The sequence below is a fragment of the Passer montanus genome, unplaced genomic scaffold, assembly GCF_014805655.1.
Source record: "Passer montanus isolate IOZ18808 unplaced genomic scaffold, ASM1480565v1 scaffold50, whole genome shotgun sequence".
In the NCBI taxonomy this organism is placed as follows: Eukaryota; Metazoa; Chordata; class Aves; order Passeriformes; family Passeridae; genus Passer; species Passer montanus.
The window spans coordinates 5,768,605-5,788,964 of record NW_024369930.1 but is presented as its reverse complement, the minus strand read 5'-3'; the positions used below and the strand labels follow the sequence as shown (position 1 = coordinate 5,788,964).

General features: G+C 43.3%; 1 protein-coding gene across 3 annotated transcripts in view; it reads right to left on the bottom strand.

Annotated features, from left to right (window-relative positions):
* Window positions 1-12,590: 12,590 nt before the first annotated feature.
* Window positions 12,591-20,360, bottom strand: part of LHFPL3 (LHFPL tetraspan subfamily member 3) — a 235,926-nt gene continuing 228,156 nt past the window's right edge. For 2 of the 3 annotated variants that reach the window (XM_039723789.1, XM_039723788.1), the window contains one exon: window positions 12,591-15,257. Coding sequence is in view for 1 of the 3 variants with exons in the window: in XM_039723788.1 (XP_039579722.1) it covers window positions 15,229-15,257 (29 nt within the window). In the remaining 2 variants the exon portion in view is untranslated. The remainder of the gene's footprint in view (window positions 15,258-20,360) is intronic. The other variant, XM_039723790.1, reaches the window with a different exon arrangement.

The window sequence follows — 20,360 nt, the reverse complement described above, 5'->3', positions numbered from 1 at the left end:
AGGTTGCTTAGAGATCCATCCAACCCGGCCTTAAACACTTCCAGGGATGGAGTATCCACAACTTCTCTGTGCAACCTGTGCTGGTGTTTCACCACCCTGATTATAAAAAGTTTCTTCCTTATATCTATATCTATATCTATAGTTTAAATCTACCCTCATTTAGTTTAAAGCCATCACCCCTTGCCCTATCACTAAAGGCAACAAGAACACATGTGAAGGGAGAGAATTCAGAAATGATTGAACAAAAAATTATTATCACATTTGGCAGAGAACTGCTGCACTGCTGCTGTTTACTGAGGTTCAGCTGGGATAATCTCTCTCAGTCTTTTAGTCAGCTTTAATGGCAACAGGACAGTGACAGTAGGTGGGACTAGATGACCTTTAGCCGTCCCTTCCAACCAAAACTATTGTGTGTTTCCAATTCATTCGGGGACGGTGGTCAGCCTGGCCCACACCCAGAGCCAGCCGCAGGGCGGGCAGGCTCCCAGCGAGGATGGCTGGGGCTGGGTGGCAGGAAGAAGCTGTTGTTTCCTGCTCGCTTTGCTAGCTGTTGTTCTGCTTAAAATGGGAGGCCAAAAAGAGACGGATTGGGAAAGCAAAGTCTGGCTGGAAAGTTTCAAGTGTTCTTGCTTATGAAGGATTAACCTTGCCCTTGTCAAGCAAGTGACTTGGAGATTTATATTAGCACCATGGGGACTGCGTGTCACCAGCCAAGGTCTGTGCGTTATTTCTTTAATGAACCCAAAAGGCTGTCCTCCTGCAGGGAGGGCTGGCAGTCCCCGCTGTCCCCCTCAGCAGGCCGGCGTCCGCCCATCGGTGGGGCCGGGCTGTGCCGGCTCTGGAGAAATAAGTGGGGTCTGCAGGCTCTGCCTGAGGGCTGCGGGCTGAAAAGGACCTCTCTGCGAACTAGCCTGCCAAAATCTGGCTCAGATAAAACAGCCCAACCCATCCTGTAAAGACTTTTACTGAAAAATCTTGAAATAATCACAGAGGAAATGACAGGAACTCAGGCCTCCCTTCCCGCCCTGGCCAGACACTCCCTGGCTTTTCCCGTGCCGTGTCCCTGGGGCAGGGCCCGGCCGCGGTTGCAGCGGCCTGCTTCGTGCTCGCTCCTTGGGGAGCGTGGAAATGTAGGGCCGAGTTCAGGGATTGCAGCGGCAGGAGAGGGAGGAACAGAGCGATTCCTCTGGCCTTAGTGACATTTTGCTTATTTATACCAGCTGCAGATCTTATCTGGAACCTTGAGAGACTTTAGTGTGGCTTTCCTCATTTGCGTTAAAGAGGGCATTCAATTAACACAAGTGCCACATACTGAAATACCTGCTTTATGAGGGGGCAGGCCTGAGCAGCTTAAAAATACATAGGACTTTGGATTATATTACTTCCTATGGAACAGTTTCCAGTTCTGCTGCCTCAGACCGTGTATCTCTTTCCTTAAGGATGAATGAGATGTAAAGAAACCACTCCCATATTTTTATCAAGAAGGTGAGGCCATTGTGTTTGACTTTTTTACCTTGTGGTTTGTAACGTGTCAGATCCTGGTGAGACAGTCTGAATCTGGCATTGGTTTGTTGCTTTTGTAAATTGCTGAACATCACAAGATCATAGTAAGGAATATGCTGTACATGTTCTACCTGTCCTCCATCCTGTCTTCCTTGAATGACCCCAAACATTATTTTAAATGCAACCTCCCTCTGTTGCACAGCTTTCCTTTAATGCTGGGTTGTTTTTTTTTTGGTGTGCACTAATGTATTCCTGTCCCTAAAGCTACAGAGGAGCAAGGTGTCAGCAGGCTGCAGTGTTCATGAGTGTGCATCCACAGTGGTCATCAGTCCGTAGGTACAGTTCTGGGCTGAGCAAATTATGCTCTTGGGAACTATGTTCCTAACTCCCCAAGATTCACCTGAAAAAACTCCAACTTTTAATTTGTGGAATTGCACAGACTGGTGGCAGCAGGACACAAGCAGGAAACATGAGAAAACAGAGAAAAAAACCACAGAGATGCCACAATGTTTGGTAGCAAGTAGGTTCTCCCCCTTCCCCAGGCTTCCTTCTGAAGGTTGCCACCACCACCTTCCACTTGGCTGGCTTCACAGACCGTCACCCTGCATCCTGGGTGGTGGCAGCAGCCAGCAGGACATTTCCTGTACCTTTGCACAGCTCCAAGGTTTGTAAAGCTGCTCCAGACTGCAGAGAAAGTGTGTGAAGCCTGTTCAGCCTGTATGGGGAAGCTGATGTTGCCTCAAGGCAGGGAAGGAACATAGAAACCACCAAGTGATCCAGCCAGCCATGGGAAGAGTCACAGAAAGAAAGAAGTGAGCAGGCTTCGCCCTGGTCTTGGGCAGCTGCAGTCGCTCTGAGGCTGCAAACCACTCATGGCTTGTCTGTCATCTCCTGCAGGGCAGAGCGGGTTGTGTAGGCCACATAAAATGCGTTTGAGTCCCACTCCAGTCCAGACTGTAAAACTGGTTTAAATGGAAACAGATTCGGGCTCTTCTTGGACTGTGGACAGACATCATCTCTGGGATGTCGCAGCTCCCTCTGGGTCTCTGTCATGGGTTGTCCTTTTGCTGCCTTGACAGAGCGTCAGCCTTTCTCCCATCCCATGACACAGCTCCCTGGGTTTGTTCCTTCAGTGGGCAGCCGGAGAAGTGAGTGGCAGCAGCGTGGTGACCTCAGGCTGTGACAACTGGGGTGGGAGTGAAAGCCTCCAGCTGGCACCGCTCTCCGCAGAGTGCCGTCCTGTCTGCCACGTTTTTGGTTGGTGCCTGAGGAAGACGTGAGCCCTGCTCAGCTGTTGGCTGCAGCTGCGATGCCAGGGATGCCCTCAGATCTGCGTTCAGGTCAGGACAGGCACTGCAGGCCCTTGCTAATCCCCTCCAGGAAAGTTCCTGTGGTTTATTCCAAACACGCCGTTTGAACTGGCTAATCCGAGCGGGTGGGCCGGTCTGGCGGGCGCTGCCACATGTGCTGCTCTGGGTGAAGGTCGGCTGCTGCCCCAGGGCAGTGACAAAGCGCTGGTTCTGCCGTCCCCAGCCAGGCCTCCTCCGCCTGCAGCCCTGAAAGCTTCTCCTCCAAATCCTCTGCAGTTCTGGGCCATTTCCCATGCAGCTTTTAGTGCTCTTTGTCTGTCCTTCCTTAGTTTAAAACAAGACTTCTGTTGCTTCTCTGGTGGGATTAGTGAAGGCTAGAAGGATATTCATCTTAAATTTTCCCATTACGTCTTATTATACCCCCAGGTCACAAAGTAAGTTATCGTAAAGAAGCAGATGGTGTGAAAATATGACTGTCCCCAAATTCCACAATCCTAGCAGATGCCATTTTAACCTTGACCTGTGTTTTTCTGTAGCCTGGTTTATCTGGCTCTGGAGAAATTTCAGGAAGTTGTGCAGAGCAAAAGGGTGCAGCTTGGTTTTCATTGTTTTCACTGCTCCTACTTGTATAGGGTACAGGAAAACAAGGGGAAAATATCCTTTTGCTGGGACTTAATCCCAGGTTTCTTGTGAACCTTGAGTTCCATCAGGCTTTGATAAAATGGAAACTGAGGGAATGCAGATCACATTGAGGGAAGGATGGTGCTCAGTGCAGTGCATGTGCTTTACATTTGGCCAAAGGTTGTTTGCTTCCCCTGTCTCTTATTCCACTAGCATCTATACATAAATAACTTGCCATGGCAAACATCAGCTCTGAATCCACAATTCTATCTTTGCTCAGGAATATGAATCTAAAATTGTTTCTTTTTTCCTTATAAGTCTAATGAATCTTGGAAATACTTCCTTTCCAGTCAAATAATGTTAATCATACTGCATTTGCATAACATCAGCTGGCAGCCAGGCTGCTTTGTGAGCTGTCTCAAGAGCTCTGGTAAATTAAATCAAATAAGTTCCCTTCCTTCAGTTTAAGTTGCTTTTGTGACTTTTGTGACTCTTCCCCTCCTTCCCAACTTCTCTGCGGATGTTAATGCTGTCAGAGGAGTCCCTAGATGACCCTGTGTACTCATCCTAATTGCCAGTTTCTAACAATCATGACTTTTTAAATGTAAGTGGCAAACTCCCTTCTGTGAGCCCCATGATAGTCTCACCAAGTCCTGGCAGAGAGGTACAGGGAAGAATTAGGGGCAATGCCTCTGTGAATAACAGCAGGAAGATTTGCTCAAGCCTGTCTTTCAGGGCTGTCTGGGTTTTACATGCTGTGATACACAGTCTCTGTACACATACCACTGCACTCAGAAATGCCTCAATCAAGGCCAAATATTGCTTTGCTGAAAATCTTCATTCAAAACTTGAAATGGAGGCAGCTTGCTATGTACTAACAATGAATGACCCTCCTACTTACACATTTTTGTCATATTTATTTGAGTAGCTTCAACTTCTAGATGTATGGAAGGCTTTGTTGTCAGATTAAAAACCTCTGCAGTCAAAGTCATCTGTCTTCCCTGTCTCGGGTAGCATTTACAGCTGACTCATCTGTGTCTGCCTCATCTGATAGCACAGCAGTTGCTTTCAGGATAGTCCTGAGAGTGGACAGTCAACTATAGGTAGGAAATTTGGGACACTGCAGGCAAAATCATGCGTGGAGGTGGTGTTGTCCTAGGAGGAGCTGCCATTCCCATGGATATATGAGAGATCCTGCTGTGTCTTGGGAGCAATGGGCACATCCAGTGCATCCTGCTGAGAGGTCAGACTTGTCCAGTACGGTTTCTGCATGTTCAGTGGTCTTAGTGGTCACACAGAGAGGGACTTCACAGCAAGTGTCCTTCAAGTCTGACCTGAGGTGTTTTGGACCACCTGTGCAAGTGCTGAGTGGATTGTCCAGACTGTGCACAGTGTCACCAGTGGGATCAGGATGTACCAGCCTTAACTCTACACAAACAGTTATCGTGTAGGGTGCTTGAACAAACTATGTCAATCCACTACTGTTCCCTTTCAGTCCCCAGGCTGGTGCTCCTCAGTGCATTTTGGCACTGATAATCAGAGTGGGTTGAACCAGCTCAGTGGTGAAGCTGACTGTGCGCACAGACAGGCACCAGTATTGGTACTGGAGAAGTGATGGGAGCAGGCAGGGCAGGCAGGGCTGCTCCTCTTGACAGCAGATTTAGATTGACATAAACCAGCCATGGTACCAGATTCTCAGTGATTCATCTGGGATTTTAGCATGTTGGATAGCCAAGGTAAAAATGTGGCTGAGGCTCATGCTTTGATGAAGCTGATGAAGACTTGAGGCCAGCAGACGAATTTCTGCTTCTGTCTGGTAAAGAGGGCATAGCTGGGATACTGGGACAATGGGTAGTTCTGATGGAGCTGGCCCGGGCCCAGGGTAGACTAATCCATGCCACAAGAAAGAACCAGGATCACCAAACCATGGAGCTGGACATATGTGGAGACAGAAGTTGCACCTGATTTGAGTAATGTATCTGCTGATCTTCTCCTAGTTAAACTTTCTGATCAGTCCCAGGAAAAGGATACTACAGATCTCTCACAGCTATAGCATACCAAGTACATAATTTTTTCTAGTAGCACACTGGTCCTTAACTTGAGGAGTGAAGTCCTGGGTTGTGGTGTTCAAACCCTGCTGATTCTTTGTCTTTTCCTTCTGTGATGACCCCAAAACTTTTATAAAACTGCAGCATATCAATGTCTTTGACTGGATCTTCCCTTGACCTTGGGGACTTGGAGGTATCACTGAGCTTCTCACCTAACAACATGGTGTGCAAAATGTTCATCTTGGTCTGGGCTATACTAGGGTTCTGGATTACTCTGTCTTCATAAATATTTCTCCTCCCTTGTCCTCCTGGAAAGTAATTTCCCTTTACTTCCTATTGTATTGAATAAATCTCTTTGCTTAAAAGGGGACTAACCATCTGGCATCTGGGAGAGAGAAGACAAAGGAAGACAACAAGGTGAGTGCTGGACTGTGGGTCAAAAGCTTCATCTGTAAAATCCTAACATGGAAACATGCTGAAAAAAGGAGGGAACAGGAGTGAGAACTGGTAAAACTGCTTCAGGCTGTTGTTTTCTGGCACAATGCCCAGCAGGCACTGCACCAGGCAGCTCAGACCTGGAGCCTGTTTTCCCTGCTGTGTGCTGCCTGCGTCATTTTCTGGCCTGGGACGACATCTGGCTGGCATATTCTTTTCCACACCCCTGGAGGAGTGCTCTTTCTAGCTAGTTACTGCAGTGCTTGGCATTAAAATATAGTGAATTAGACTACAAAGTAGCATGAGATCGGCTTAAAAATAATGAGGCTTAAGTGCAGTGAGCTTTGAGTACTTTTTGTTTGCCTTCTGGGTTAAAAAACTTTGTAATATGTGATGTCCATGAATTCTTGCATTTCACCATGACTGTGAGTGCTCAGAAGTCACCTTAAGAATAGGGAAAAAAAAACACCAAACAAACCAAAACCACAAAAACCCCAACAAAATAAAGCAAACATAATGCATCCATATCTCTTTATTGAGAAGTCCAGGATAAATTATTTGGGTTTTCAGATCAACACTAGTTATTACAAATTCTTAATTAAAAAAACAAGGTAATTAGCAATAGAAAGTAGAAGGGAGATTGTGGGAAGAGAAAAATCACAGAAATGGGGAAGAAGACTCATTACCTTCAAGACATTGTTCAAGTCCAGTGTCGTAGGTTGACAAGGAAGTGAGTTTTCTTGGGAAGTTATAGCCAAACCAATCAGTGGTCAGATTGGAATATTGCCAACCCATGACATCCAGTAAGACGCAGGGGCTGTGATGATGTAACACCACACAGTTGTTTCCAGATTTAGGGTATTTTCCGAGTGTCTGGAAAGACTTCTCCCTCCCACTAGCAGACAAAGGTCCTCGATGAACAGAATTCACAGTCTGGAGACAGACACCACTGACTGTAACACTGGTCTCCTACACCCCCAAGCCAGCCTGTGTGCTCCTACATCCACCAAGTTGTACCAGCACAAGGAACTTGGGCTTAACTTCTTTCACTTCCTTCTGGGTTTCAGCAGAACCTTTGCATAGCAATGTGTTCCAGTTTTCACTGACAACCTGTTGCAAATCTTCCAATCTACCCCAGCAATGCAGAACAATTTTCACAGAAGCTGGTGTTTTTATACAACGTGAAGCAGAGGTACTGTGTGCTGGCAGAGTTGTTTAGTGTACTGTCCAGGTTGCAGGCACAGGTCTGGGTGCCATGTTAGCTCAACCTGATTTTTTCTAGCTGGAAACATTCTGGAGAAAACATCTACAAATGTGAGGGTTACACACCAATAATTTCTGTGTTGGCCTATATACCTTTATTACTTCTCAACACAGTAATAAAGCTTTCTGGCTTTGCCTCTTAGTGGTAGAATGGATAAGCTTAGGTGAAATACATCCCTTCCAACTACATCAAGAATATAATTCAGTACCCATGACAAGTTAGCACTATTAGTACATTAAAATCTGGCCTCTGTGCACATGTCTTTTATGGGTTAAAAACATACTGTAAGAAGATGGGAATGGTACCCTTTAGGAGTGTAACCACACACATAGCAGCTGCTCTGATATCATGTGCCAGCATCTCCCTGTTGATATTTACTTAATTATTGATGCATTTGTGAGATTAATTAAGCATTGGAGCAACCTGCCCAGAAACACCATGTGCTTTTCACTGCTGTTTATGGGACCTCAATGGATGGTGCCCTGACCCCATGGAGCAGGAGGTTGCACTAGAGGCCACCCAAAGCCCTTCCAACATGAGTGTTCCTGCAGTACTGTGACTCCATGCTTCCCAGGCATGGATCTCAGATCTCTGAGATTCTTTCCTGCACTTTCCAGTCTGTGAAAGTTCAGCTGAGGTTCTTCATTCTCTGCAATTCTTGTAAAAAGGAAAAAAAAATTAAATACATGCTACTGAAAAAGAGTAAAATGTGGTGTGTTTGTGAGTTTTTTGTAAGTTCTGAATGCATATATATATATATATATATGTATTTTGCTTTTCTACTTTGAAGGAACCTATAAGGCTAGAGAAGCAGTGAAAAAGGGAAGTAATATATAAGGAATATATAATTATATATAGCATATATATATATAATATATATATATGCTATATATAATATATGTTTAACTTGGTGACAGCTCTCCCTGTGAGTACAGAAGCACAGTCTAGAAATGACTGGGAAATATGAGTATCACCTGCTGTGGTAGTTCCTCAGAGCTCAACACCAAGCAGTGACTCCTGTTCTGCAAAAGCAGCAGGCAGAGATATTATTTAAGATCAGGCAGAGTTGTTAGTAAGTGTGCTCACATCCATGCAATGCCATGTTATTTAGCAAATTAATTTTGAAGGCCCATTGTCTAAGGCCTCTGAGAAGACTACCAGATGCCTCAGTATGAAATACATGAAATATATTTGTGTGGTGATACTTTCTTATTGCTTTGGGGGTTTCTCTGCCAAAAATCTTGTCCCAGCTGTAGTGTTTTCTTTGGACTTTTTCCAGTTTGCTTCTCTGGGCTTTGCTATATCCCCAGCCATTTCCTTCCTCAGGCTGTGCCTGTGTCTGATGGCCCCACCTCTGGTTCCTGTTCTCCATCTCCTTTGGGAGTGGTAGGGGCCTGGGGACATCTCTGTGGGAGGCTGCACAGCCTTACCAGGCAGGAGGAGTTTGTTGTTATTGGTATTCTTGCCACAGCCTGGGTCTCACCACACCCTCACAGCCTGCTTTTTCTCCTGATCAACGTATTAATGGGTTCTAGAGTCTTTGCATTCTAGGGCTTTAGCTGCTCCCAGCCCTCAGCCTGGTGATCCATAATCAGATTTCACTCTTTTAGCATTTCTCAGAGTAAATGCTGTCTAGGATGACCTGAATCTGATGTTCTGTTCCTTTAGGGACCATCAATTTTCTATGTTCTGTCACCTTTGAAGATGCTTCTAGTTTCCTGTTGCATGATCATAGCTCATCAATGCCACATTCAGTATCATCTCAGAGTCATTATTTCAGTAGCCTCCTTAACCTGTGCATTTTCAACTAGAGCAGTTTGGAGGAATGCTGACCACTTGTGGTTGTCTCCTGGGTTTGCCTTAAACTACCTAAATTTCCCATTTATTCTGATGCCTCCTACTTCTGCTGTTCTCTCCCTCCCTTCCACTCAGAGCTTTGATAACTTGCAGCCTGCCTGGTTTATGCTGGAGCTGAGAGGGTCTTCAGACAACACCAAGCTGAGTGGTGCACTTGGCACATCTGAGGGATGGGATGTCATGGGGAGGGACATGGACAACCTCCAGAAGTGGGCCCATGGCAACCTCAGGAATTTCAGCAAGGGCAAGTGCAGGCTCCTAGTGACAGGACAAGTGATAATGGTTTAAAACTGGTACAGGTTGCCCAGAGATGCTGTGGATCTTTAAGATCCCTTTGAGCCCAAGCCATTCTATGATTGTATGGTTCTTTGAGGGGGTAAATAGAAATTAGTGTCTGTTGTATCTGGGAAATGTAGAAGCCTGCCCCTGAGAAATGTTGGGCTCCATAGGTCTGGAAAATGCTTTTAAAATGTTAAGCAAAGTTCTCATCCACATTTACAGAGATAAAGCTTATTCCAGTCAATCATGAGAAATTGAAAAAAACCCATAGAAGTGCTCAAACTTTGTATCAAACTTTATGCAGTGTGAGTTAATATGGTGATGGTTTCATCTCCTGGATTTTGCCCCGGGAGGCACGGGAGGTAACGCGTGCACTGGTTTTGTTACCTTGATGTCTGTGAAGGGAAATGCAAAGCTGCCTTTAAGTGACTAAATCCCGAAAACGACATCCGCAGAGGCTGGTGCACCATTAGATGGCAGCACAGATAAGGACAACTTCCATCGTGCCTGGTGCTGCTCCAGAAAAGCCTCTTCACTGCTTTCAGCATCCCCAAGGTGCCTTGTGGGTGAAGAATTTCCACATCACTTAAAGCAAAGTAAATTAAAACCTGTAAATGAGGATTTTCATATTATATTAAAGCATATAAAATAAAAATTACCCCCTCCCCACAAACAGTGATGGCATGTATTAAGCCTGAATTTCTTTCAGAATTTCTGAATTATTTTATTCCTTATCCTTCTCAAGCATACATAAATTCAGCTAAACTGACTAAAACAGCTCTTTTCTTGATGACATGTGTAGTTGTAGTTTATCACCTAAAAGCTCTTCTAGAAAGCTCCGTCACCAACCATGTCAGCTTGTGGCCTCAGGAGCATAATATTTTGCATTACTTTCTGTTGCCGTTTGAGAAACTCAACAAATACAGCAGGCACTTAGTAAATCCTCAGAATATTCCAGTGACACTCCAACTAATTGAATTTTTTAACGGAAAAAAATAGGGAGGAGACCTATTTTTTTTCAGACTGAATATCTTATTATTAATTTTGTATTGTGTTGGCTTAAAGTTATATAAAGGAGAATCAGGGTGCTAATTGAATACCTGTAAGCCTGATATTTGTGCTGACATCCCAGAGTCTTGCCTGATATCTTGTGTGAAAGCCATCCTTGAGAGTTGTCAGAGTGAAGTTCCTGGTTTTTGTTGTGGCAGAGTAAAAGTCCTACCTTCCTGTGCTGGGATCTGACAGGAGAATCCTGAATCTGTGTAACTGGTAATGTAGCTGATGATCTAGAGCATCTTCTGGTGTTAAACTGTGGAAATACTTTTAAAAATATGTGGTAATCATGTCAAAGAGACTTCATTTTAGCATATAGGATTTTGACAATCTTTATTTCACTTTTCCCCAAAGAAATTACTAACAATAATACATAATTTTGCTTATTAATAATCCTATTAGGCTAATGTAAAGCTACCTTGCACTTGACAAAATCAGGAGTAATAATCCTTGTTGTAATAACAATTTAAAATTGGTTTCTGGAGTTTAATTCAGCCCCAGCTCTTAGCTTTTTGGAGCATTTTCACTTCCAAGCTGTTTTCCCAGGTGACTGAGCTGGTGCTCAACCTTGAGGCTGGTCTCACACTGGTGATTTCAGGAAGTGCTTTGCAGCAACTTTTGGAGCTGTTTCAAAAGGAGAAGAGCTTTGGAGTGTCTCATAGGCAATTAGGGGGCCGCATCTCCTCTTGGGAGTTTATGAACATAATGTGTCTGCTTATATTTTTTTCCCTGGAGATTTTCCTCTTGTAGAGGCAATACTTCTCTTGTCACTTTTTGAAGTGGAAAAGCTGTGTAACTAACCCCGACTCATCCCGTGGGGTTATGAGACTATCTGGAAGAAAGGAAGGATATATCACTTTACTTTTTAAAATGCAAAAGACATTTCAGAAGGCAAAGGCATAAAGTAACTCTAAGCAAAAATTTAAGACAGACAGATGGGTAATAGAAAGCATCACATCAGTATCTGATCACTGCAAGCTTTGGCTTTGTGTTTTCAGCATCACGACACAAATGTTATTTGATCTACAGGGAAGATAATGGATTTTTAAACTACATATTCTACCTTCTGCAGAATTCCAGGCCTTCTGTGAAAAGTTTCTACTCAAATTATTAATGTAGGCCATGTGTGCATGTACTGCCAGCTACTCCAACAGCAGGAAAAGCCATTCCATTCTGTACAGAGCTCCTTGGGAAGGAGAAATGTGTAAATCTTTAGAACACGGGGAAAAGGAGTGTTGCTTTCTAGCACTACCTCAGAACCTATTTCAGTGTATGGCTGTCTTTTCAATGTGTAAACTAGTTAGGACAAATCTGGGGTGGGATTTTTATTTACTTTAAACTGTCTAGGTCTTATTCCATTTCAAATCTTCAGAGAATCAGATGAAACTGCTAAAATTTTTAAATGTTTGAAGGATATCAGACCAGCAGTGAAAACAAACAGAAAGCTGCTGGGCCCAGCATTACATTTTTCTCCCTAGAACAGGTAAAGATTAATAGTGTGAGGGAGGCTGATCTGTTACTCTGATCAAAATGTGTCAGAGCCTGGCAGTTTGGGCATAATTAGACCCCAGTCACAATAATTTCTGATCATCTGCAAATGCAAATACTGCTGCATCAGCAGCATGGAGGCAAATCCAGCATCTCTTTGACAAGGAAGTACTTACCTCCTGTTGGTGCAAACTGGAAGGATGTGACAGCCCCTGATGGCTTCAGTGTACCTTCATATGGTGAAATTAGGGGGTGGTCAACTTCTGAGCTTTACTGTGTCATCCAAGTCACTTGTTTGGGGTTTCCAATCTATTTATAAATAACTGAAATGCATTGCCTATTAACATGAGCAGCATGCTACAATCCTGGCAGTTCTCTATTTAACTATACTTAACTTATAAATAATTTACTCTTCTTTGTCTTACTATAAACCAAATTTTATACCAAACAGAGTAATTAGGAACTTTATATTGTGGCCCATATATGGATATGTAGTCAGGTACCAGAGGGTGGAGATGACTTACCAACAAGGTTCTCCTAGGAATTTGACCCATGAGTACAAATCCCTGCACTCATTAAGGGATCCAATTCTGCCTGGACTTGACATATGTGAGGGACCTCTGTAGGTACAGATGTGAAGGAAGTGTCCAGGCTTGTGTTTAGGAGAGCAGTCATCCCAACAACAGCTGCTCTTATCACAGATAAGCTGGAGAAAAGCACTATCACACTTTATTTTAGTATGCTACAAAAGTCTTTGTTGAACTTTATTAGGTACTTTAATACCAAGCATACTTTGAAGTAACAAAAATTATTGTTATTATTACTTTTACAGAAAATCAGGTATTTCAACAGTTTTCTTTACAGTTTTTTGACTTAAAAAGAAATTACAATTGACGAGTTACAATGGAGTGGGATGGGAAGGTGGTAACATTTAAAAAGATAAGACATACTATTCTTACTGAGTCAACATTTAATGATGTACATCCTGGTATGTCTCTCCCTTTTGACTGTGTACAAATTGTACATATTCACTGAGCTGCCCTGGCAGGGTTGTGATGCCTTGTGATGGCACTTTTGCAATGTTTGTGTGTATTTAGAAAGGGGTTTTACATTACAACATCATCATGATGCTAAACAAAATAATGTAATACAGAGAAACCCTGTTTTGGTGATTTCTGTCACAGCAAAAGTGCCATGACTGCAATAATGTGGGATAGAGGTGAACTCAAGGAGCAAATGAAGATGGTTATATGAGAGCACATCCAGATAACAAACCCTTTCACAGGCTTTGAGGTGTGGTTGTGGTTGTGAGCCAACAAGAGCAGAGAGTGAGGATGGGCTTCACTGAGACACCACTTAACAGGGACTCCTGAATGCATCTGGCCCCTGAGGATGTGCATGTTCCTGCTGACACTGGTTGGACTAACCAGAGATTGAAAAACCTGTCTGAAGTGGGCCCTTAAATGAGTTTATGCTCCCTCATGTGTGAACTACTTGGTTTTTACCTTCCATCCCCTTCAGGTCAATAGCAGGTACTGGGAAGATGTTTATGGTTGTTGACTGATTTGGGTGGGGTTTTTGACCAGCTAGTGCTGGTCCTTTAGAAGTCAGAAGAATTTTCTACATCCAGTTACAAGCACAGTTTCAGATTAAAAAAGTTATTTTTTTAAATGCTGCCCAGCTTCATCTTGTCTGACATCCAAGTAAAGTCAGTGCCACATTGGTACCTTGGTAGTTAGATAGAAAAGTTATCCGATTCCCTGTATTTGTTTTCTGGCAGTTTGCTTAAAGATAATTTTTCTTTCAAAAGGAAAATAAATTCTTTGAGATTCATGCACTAAATTCTGGAATAATTTGTGTTGTGCAGTCAGGAGTTAAAAAGCAGTTTTAACTCATGTTTTCCTCATGTCTTCAGCATTTTGCATTACATGGGATCAACACTAGCAATTAATTATTATTTTAGCCATTTCCCCTGAAAGCCAAAGAATGAAGGAACAGGCTTTAAAACCCCTGAAGGAATCAGCACTGGAGTGCTCATTTTGCACTGGATTAGTCTGTGATACACAGGAGAACCTGGAGGCATGTAGGGAGCGAGGTGCTCATGGCCAGTCCTGAGCCGTGTGCCTTGGCGGGAGGGTTAGAGAGGAGCAGAGGGGGAGTCCCTGCCTCCCTCTGCTGCTCTGTGCCTGCTGCTTTGCATCCTGGCCTTTCACTAGGAGCTCCTTCTGTGCCTTCTCCTGATTCACTTCTCAGTGGCTTCTGGCACTGAGTGCACCCTCTGGGACCTGGGGAGGGAATGACTTCCCTGCCAGTGCCCCAGGGCTATTTGCATCCAGCCCTTACATGGCTACTTGCAACATGTATTTGCTCGATAGTCTGTTAATTTTTGTGTTGAGTTTAAACTCTGGGGTTTACTGAGTTTGTATTGAGTATAAACTTAAGGCCAGAAGGTCTCTCAGATCACCCTGTCTGATTGGCATTTGCATGGGCCAGAGAGTGTCACTCCACAGCTGTATGGCAGAACAGGGAAGAGAAACACCCTTGAAGCGAGCAGCAGTGGGTTACATTTAAGGGGTAAATTACTTTCTCCTATTAAAAAAGGAATCAAGGGCTTTTATCTTGTCACTTCAAATACAAACAATTCTATGCATCTTGGGAAATTATAGCATTATGATATTCAGTCAGACATACCTTATAGTATATATGCTTCATAGAACTAGAATATAGGTCAGAAATAATTTTTGAGTCTTAAGTTTGTTACAGACATATTAATTGGAACACGTATGCAGTAAAAATTGAGAAGCTTTACAGTTTTAGTAAACTTATTATACAGTGAAGTAAATGAAGTGCAGCAATGTAGCAGTAAAAGTTATGCTTTTTCCACTAGGTGATGGAAACATTCAGAGTCTATAAATGCTAATTTAAGAGAGATGTCCTAACAGCTTCTTGGCTACTGGGATAGGAATAGTCTGAAGTTAACTGCCTCTCTACTGTGAAAGGTTTTAAAGCTTTTTGCTTTCCGTCCGAATAAAAAAAATGACATTTACAAACCTCTTCAATGCATATATATTACATATGTTTATCTAGCAACAACTACACCCCTTTTAATTTATTCCCCAAATGTGACTTTTCATGCATGTCTTCTGGATGCTGTATTCAGCAACAGTTTCTAATGAGCTGGTGTGTAATCCATGATTGCATTTCTCTTCTGAAATCACTTCCATGTCTGGCTGATCTATGTTTAGAAGGTGGTGCTTATCCATCAAGCATTTTTGCACTTGTTAGCATTCTTCTCTGTTGGAGGCCCTTTCCCAAGCTTCTTCCCATTTTAATGTTGATGTACAAAAGCTGTTATTCATTTGTTTTGTGCTCATTCTAGTGAGGATTGGCTTAGTAGGACTGTGCAAAACAGAGAAAAGAGAGAAGTTGGTTTACTGCCAGCAAACACAAAAATGTTCACTCTGTTTTTAGCTTTGAGCAAGCCTCTGACCAATATTCTAATGCACTTCATTATATATATTTCCATTTGTCACAAAAAGTGAAGAATTTAATCTGTAGGTAGGATTTGTAATCTGAAATTCTCAAAAATAATTTTTCACCAGCTAATTGACACAAGAAGTCAAAATAATAAAATTATTTCATTTAAAGTTTGAGCAATATGAAAATAAAGATACAATGCATATGGGGCAAGAATGACATTTACTAGATTAATACCATGGACTGAGTCAAAATCGTGACGTTTCTGTTCCGTATCAAAAGCTCCTTTCCCTCGAGGACACAACCCACACTTGCAAACATGATAAGATAATACCTTGTGTTAAATTTCAAGTGAGGACAGAGGTGTGGGGGTGTTTTCAAATCAAATTCTCCCTTCGAAACTAATCCTCACTGCCCAGGTTCCATGTACCTGAGCGGAGCTGGGTACAGGACGAGGGGACAGGGGCGCTGGGCCTGGGAGCAGGGTGACAAAGGCTCCCCCTCCTCGCTGCAGGTGACAGCCCCTGAGCTGGTGCTTCAGGGGGCACCTCTGGAGCTGGGGCTCAGTGAGATCTTTTTGCAATACCCACACACAGGCAAAGGTGGAAACCTGGCTGCCCCAGCATTCGGCAGGGAGCAGAAGGTTCTTGCACCAAATGGACTCTGCCAGTTCACCATTAGTTAGAGTGTCTCAGACCCCCGAGACCACACCATGAAGTCCTTTGTCAGGCAGCCTCTCCACTGCCTCCCGTGAAAGGGTCACTGCTCAGGGGGTCTCACAAAGCCTCGTCCTGGGGGAGAGGATGGCCAATGTCATCACAACACCAGTTCCTGTATCGTAACACAGGGGCCTCTGCAAGAGACTGCTGGATGCAGAACTAGGGGTAAATCGCGTATTTTGTCACAACAAAAGAAAAAGAATGAATTTCATTGTGAAATGAAAACAAACAAAGAATTTCAGGACTAGAAACACTTAAAAATATTACTGTAAGAAGACTGAAATATTTCCTTTCCTCCCCCCATATTACACTTCTTCTATTCCCTCAAATTCCCTACACCCTTGACTCTTGTGGTCACCTTGGCCTGCAGCAATTCACCCACAGACCCAGAGAGTGTGGTGCCCCAGGGCAGGATACCCAGACCTTAAAGCCTGGGGTGATGGTACCAAGAACCAGTGAGCCTGGGGGTGGCAAACCCTCCTGGCATGGACCTTGGATGCCTGCTTCCCCATCAACTTCCAACAAACTGACATTTTTCAAGCAAAGTTCATTTTGGAGGAAAATTCCAGACTTGTCCAGCATGTATCTATAGTCCAGATTTATTTTACAAGACACTTTTAATTGATGTTGCTGAGACTAGAAAGTAGCAAATAAGTATCAGAAGCATAACATGAACTAGGGAGGGAACTGAAAAAGAAAAAATGAGTCAGTTTTGTTTATGGTAAAAAATTAATATGAAATATAATGTTCACTGGGGTAAAAACATTTTTACGATGTGAATATATAATGGGATGGTAGTTTCCAATTGTAAAAACACCCTTGCCATGCATACCTCCATGAGCTTCCTTTTAGTCTTTGAAACATGTAGAAAAAACGAAAGATAAAGTGTGGATGAGAAATGAAGATACTTGTGATAAATAAAATCTATTAAAAATGGTCTGAGTCTGGAACTTTGGTGTATTTTATAAATGTGGTTACTAATGTTATTTGTGTGGTAATTAGTAATATAGGTAAACAGCACTACCAAATAAAGTGAATGAAAAAGTTCCTGAGCCTCTAATCTGTTTATTTTCTAAGTGAGATAAGGGGGTTTGTGAGCCTCTTAAACAATCCCTATTTGGTGCAACTGAAATCTGGAGAAAGACAGATTGCATGGTAAGGAGCACATGCCCTGATACTCCTAGGAACAATCAAAGCTTAATAGAACTGAATGAGCCATTTCTTTCAATTATTTTTAATCATAATTTCATGTACGTGTGTTATTCAAACCCCTGACATTGCTTATTGGATTTCCAGTAGCACTCAGTGTTTCAGCAGTAACATATTAAGACCTTTATTAATTCTTTGGACAAATTTTGCACACAGGTGTTGTACAGATGGAAATGAAATTTAACAAATGCCATAGGTGCCTAGCTGACAAGACATAAGTAAGTTATTCACATGCAACATCTCTCAGTCTGTTTTGTATCACACCAGAGGCTTTTGAAGTTTGTTTTCTTAGAGCTACTCACAGTGCTCTTGCCAAGAAATCAGTTAATGAAAGCAGTCTTCATGGAAGCTGTATTACCCAGCCACCCAGGTGCTCTGCTCTTAAGTTCCCTATTTAAAGTCTTTAAAGGCTGCCTGTTAGGCTGACCTCACCACAAGGGGGTTACTGCTTATAATTGACTCACTCAATTAGGGCAATCACTTCTGCTGACTGCAGAGCTGGGGTATAGTCAGCCTGGAGGGATTTACGGCATTTTAGTGTTTATGTACATTTCAGAAAGAGGACACTGAGGTTTGTTTGTGGTAAAGATGAATCGCAGGGAGATTTCCAGGTTGCTCCCTGACAAGGTGTAAAAGACGAGCTGAATTTCAGATGGTCCCTTCCATGCTGTTACTGTAAAGTCAGTAAAATGAACAGTAAATATAGAGAGAAAGGCAGACCTTCTAGGTTTGGGTATATGTTGTCTCAGACAACCTTAAGACTTTACACCACTAATTGTCAGCAGCCATACTGAAATTATCTTTGCCATGTATTTGACTGGCATCTAGAAAAAAACACCTTTCCAAGTATTAATCTTTTATTGCTGACTCCAAACACACACAACTGCTTTGCTAAGGAGCAGCTGGCATTTGTGGTGACACCAAAATTGGTACAGTTACAAAACCACATCAGCTGGCAGAAAGCCATGGGTTAATGAAGTATGAGAAATTTCCTCCCAGGACCTCCACAGGATTCCTCCAGCCTAAACATCATCTCTGCTAAATGCTGGCACTGTGGGTAGTGTATGGGAGGCGATGAAGGATGAGAGAAACATTGATTCTGAAGCTCTGCAATTGAAAATAGACATGCTGAGGCACCTTGGATAACACTGCTGTCTGGGCTGTAGGCCAAAAAAAGTTGGACAAGTTCAGTTTTAATGAGGTGTTGGAGTTCTCACCTTTCTGCTTATAGAACCACAGAATCATTAAGGTTGGAAAAGACCCCTAAGACCATCAGTTCCAACCATTAACACAGCACTTCCATGTTCACTCCTAAGCCATGACTGCAAGTGCCACATCCACACACCTTTTGGACACCTCCAGGGACAGTGAATACAAGACTTCCCTGGTCAGTGTGTTCCAGTGTCTGACAACTCCTTGGTGAAGAAGTTTTTCCTAATAGCCAATCTAAACCTCTCCTGGTGCTACTCAAGGCCATTTCCTCCTATCCTATCCTGTCACTTGTTACTTGGGAGAAGAGACTGACCCCCACCTGGCTACAACCTCCTTTCTGGGAGTTGTAGCATGATAAGGTCTCCACTGAGTCCCCTTTTCCCCAGGCTAAACATTCCCAGCTCCCTTATCTGCTCCTCAAAGGACTTGGGCTCTGGGCTCCTCACCAGCTTTGTTGCCCTTCTTGGACACATTGATCTGGGTCAGCTCCTTATAATCACAGGTAGATGGTTTTGTTGCTTACATCAGGGTTGGTGAAATGCTCAGTGTGTTAAAACTCCACTTGTAGCTGCTGCTGCCAAAATTGAAACAGGAGCATGTATTCATGGCCTGGACAATATCCAGGTATATATAATTAAAAGGCATGAAAGGCAGATAGATGCCCAGCTGCACAGAGCAACCAATGACCCATTATCTCTTATTTCCTTGAAGATAGTCTCTTTAGAACACATAACAAACCAAATTTGAGTGGCCTGAGAGAATTATTTTATTTTTCATGTTATGAGAGTGAGGATTTATGTATATTCCAATTTCCCTACCTGCTGTGGGTGCCTTTTCCCTCTTGATGCACTGAGCATCCTTTGCCCTGGCCTCATAGGGAAATGCTTATCCATCACCTGGAGAGTGACCCTGGGGCAAATTGTGCTCTCAGTAAACAGCCAGGCACCAACTCAGGTCCTCTCCAAGATTCCTGATGATCCAAGCTGAAACTCTAGCCCATGTTTTGGAGAAGCTGTCCACAGATCATACTGGAAACAGCTACATGGCCAGGAGGAGAATAAATTGTGCACTGCTGCCTACACCTGCACTGCAGCTGAGACACAGTAAGGAGGGTACAAGGCTGCCCTGTGGATATGGAAAGAAGAATAGACAGAAATTCCCCAACTGTTTTGCTAGCAGCTCTCTTTCAGTGTTTCACTGTTCAGCACCTTCTCAACAAAATGTGATAAATGGCCTGTCCACACCGGAGCTGCCCAAGGTGTTTTCTCCTCTTCCTGGCAAACAAGCAGGCAGGATCTGGCAATTGTCTGCTCTGCCATCACTCACAGCTACCAAAGATTACCTGAAAGGCCAGGGGTTAAAGAGAATGCACTGTAAACCTTGAGGAGTTACTAAAACTTTTACAAAATTTTGGAATTGAAATTGTGTGACAGTTTTGTCCATATGGCATTAGAGGAAAAGCTCATCTGAGCAGAAGGTGTGTGAGCTTGCTCTTCTGCTGCATCACTTCCTTGCAATAAAATAGAATTGAATCACATAAAAAATGGCAAGATTTTTCCCGATTCAGTATGCAAGCCCTGTGAAACCAGAGCTGAATGGAACAGTGGGATTTATTCAATCTGCTGGGTGGTATCTTGCTCACCCTGTTAGTGGCAGCAGCTGAATTCCTGGGCATGGCTTGTGGGAAGTGTTTCTAGGACAGTAGGAAACAGTTTCAGGAGTATTCAGGAATTTTCTAAATGTGTGGCTCTGGTGGTTCTGCTCTTAGAAGGCTCAGTTCATGGCTGCACAAGCACATTTCCAGCATGTGACAGGATGCTGTGGTGGTGTGGTCCCCTCCACTGCTTGAGCCTATCTAGGGCTCTGATGGCTGCACCCAGCTTTC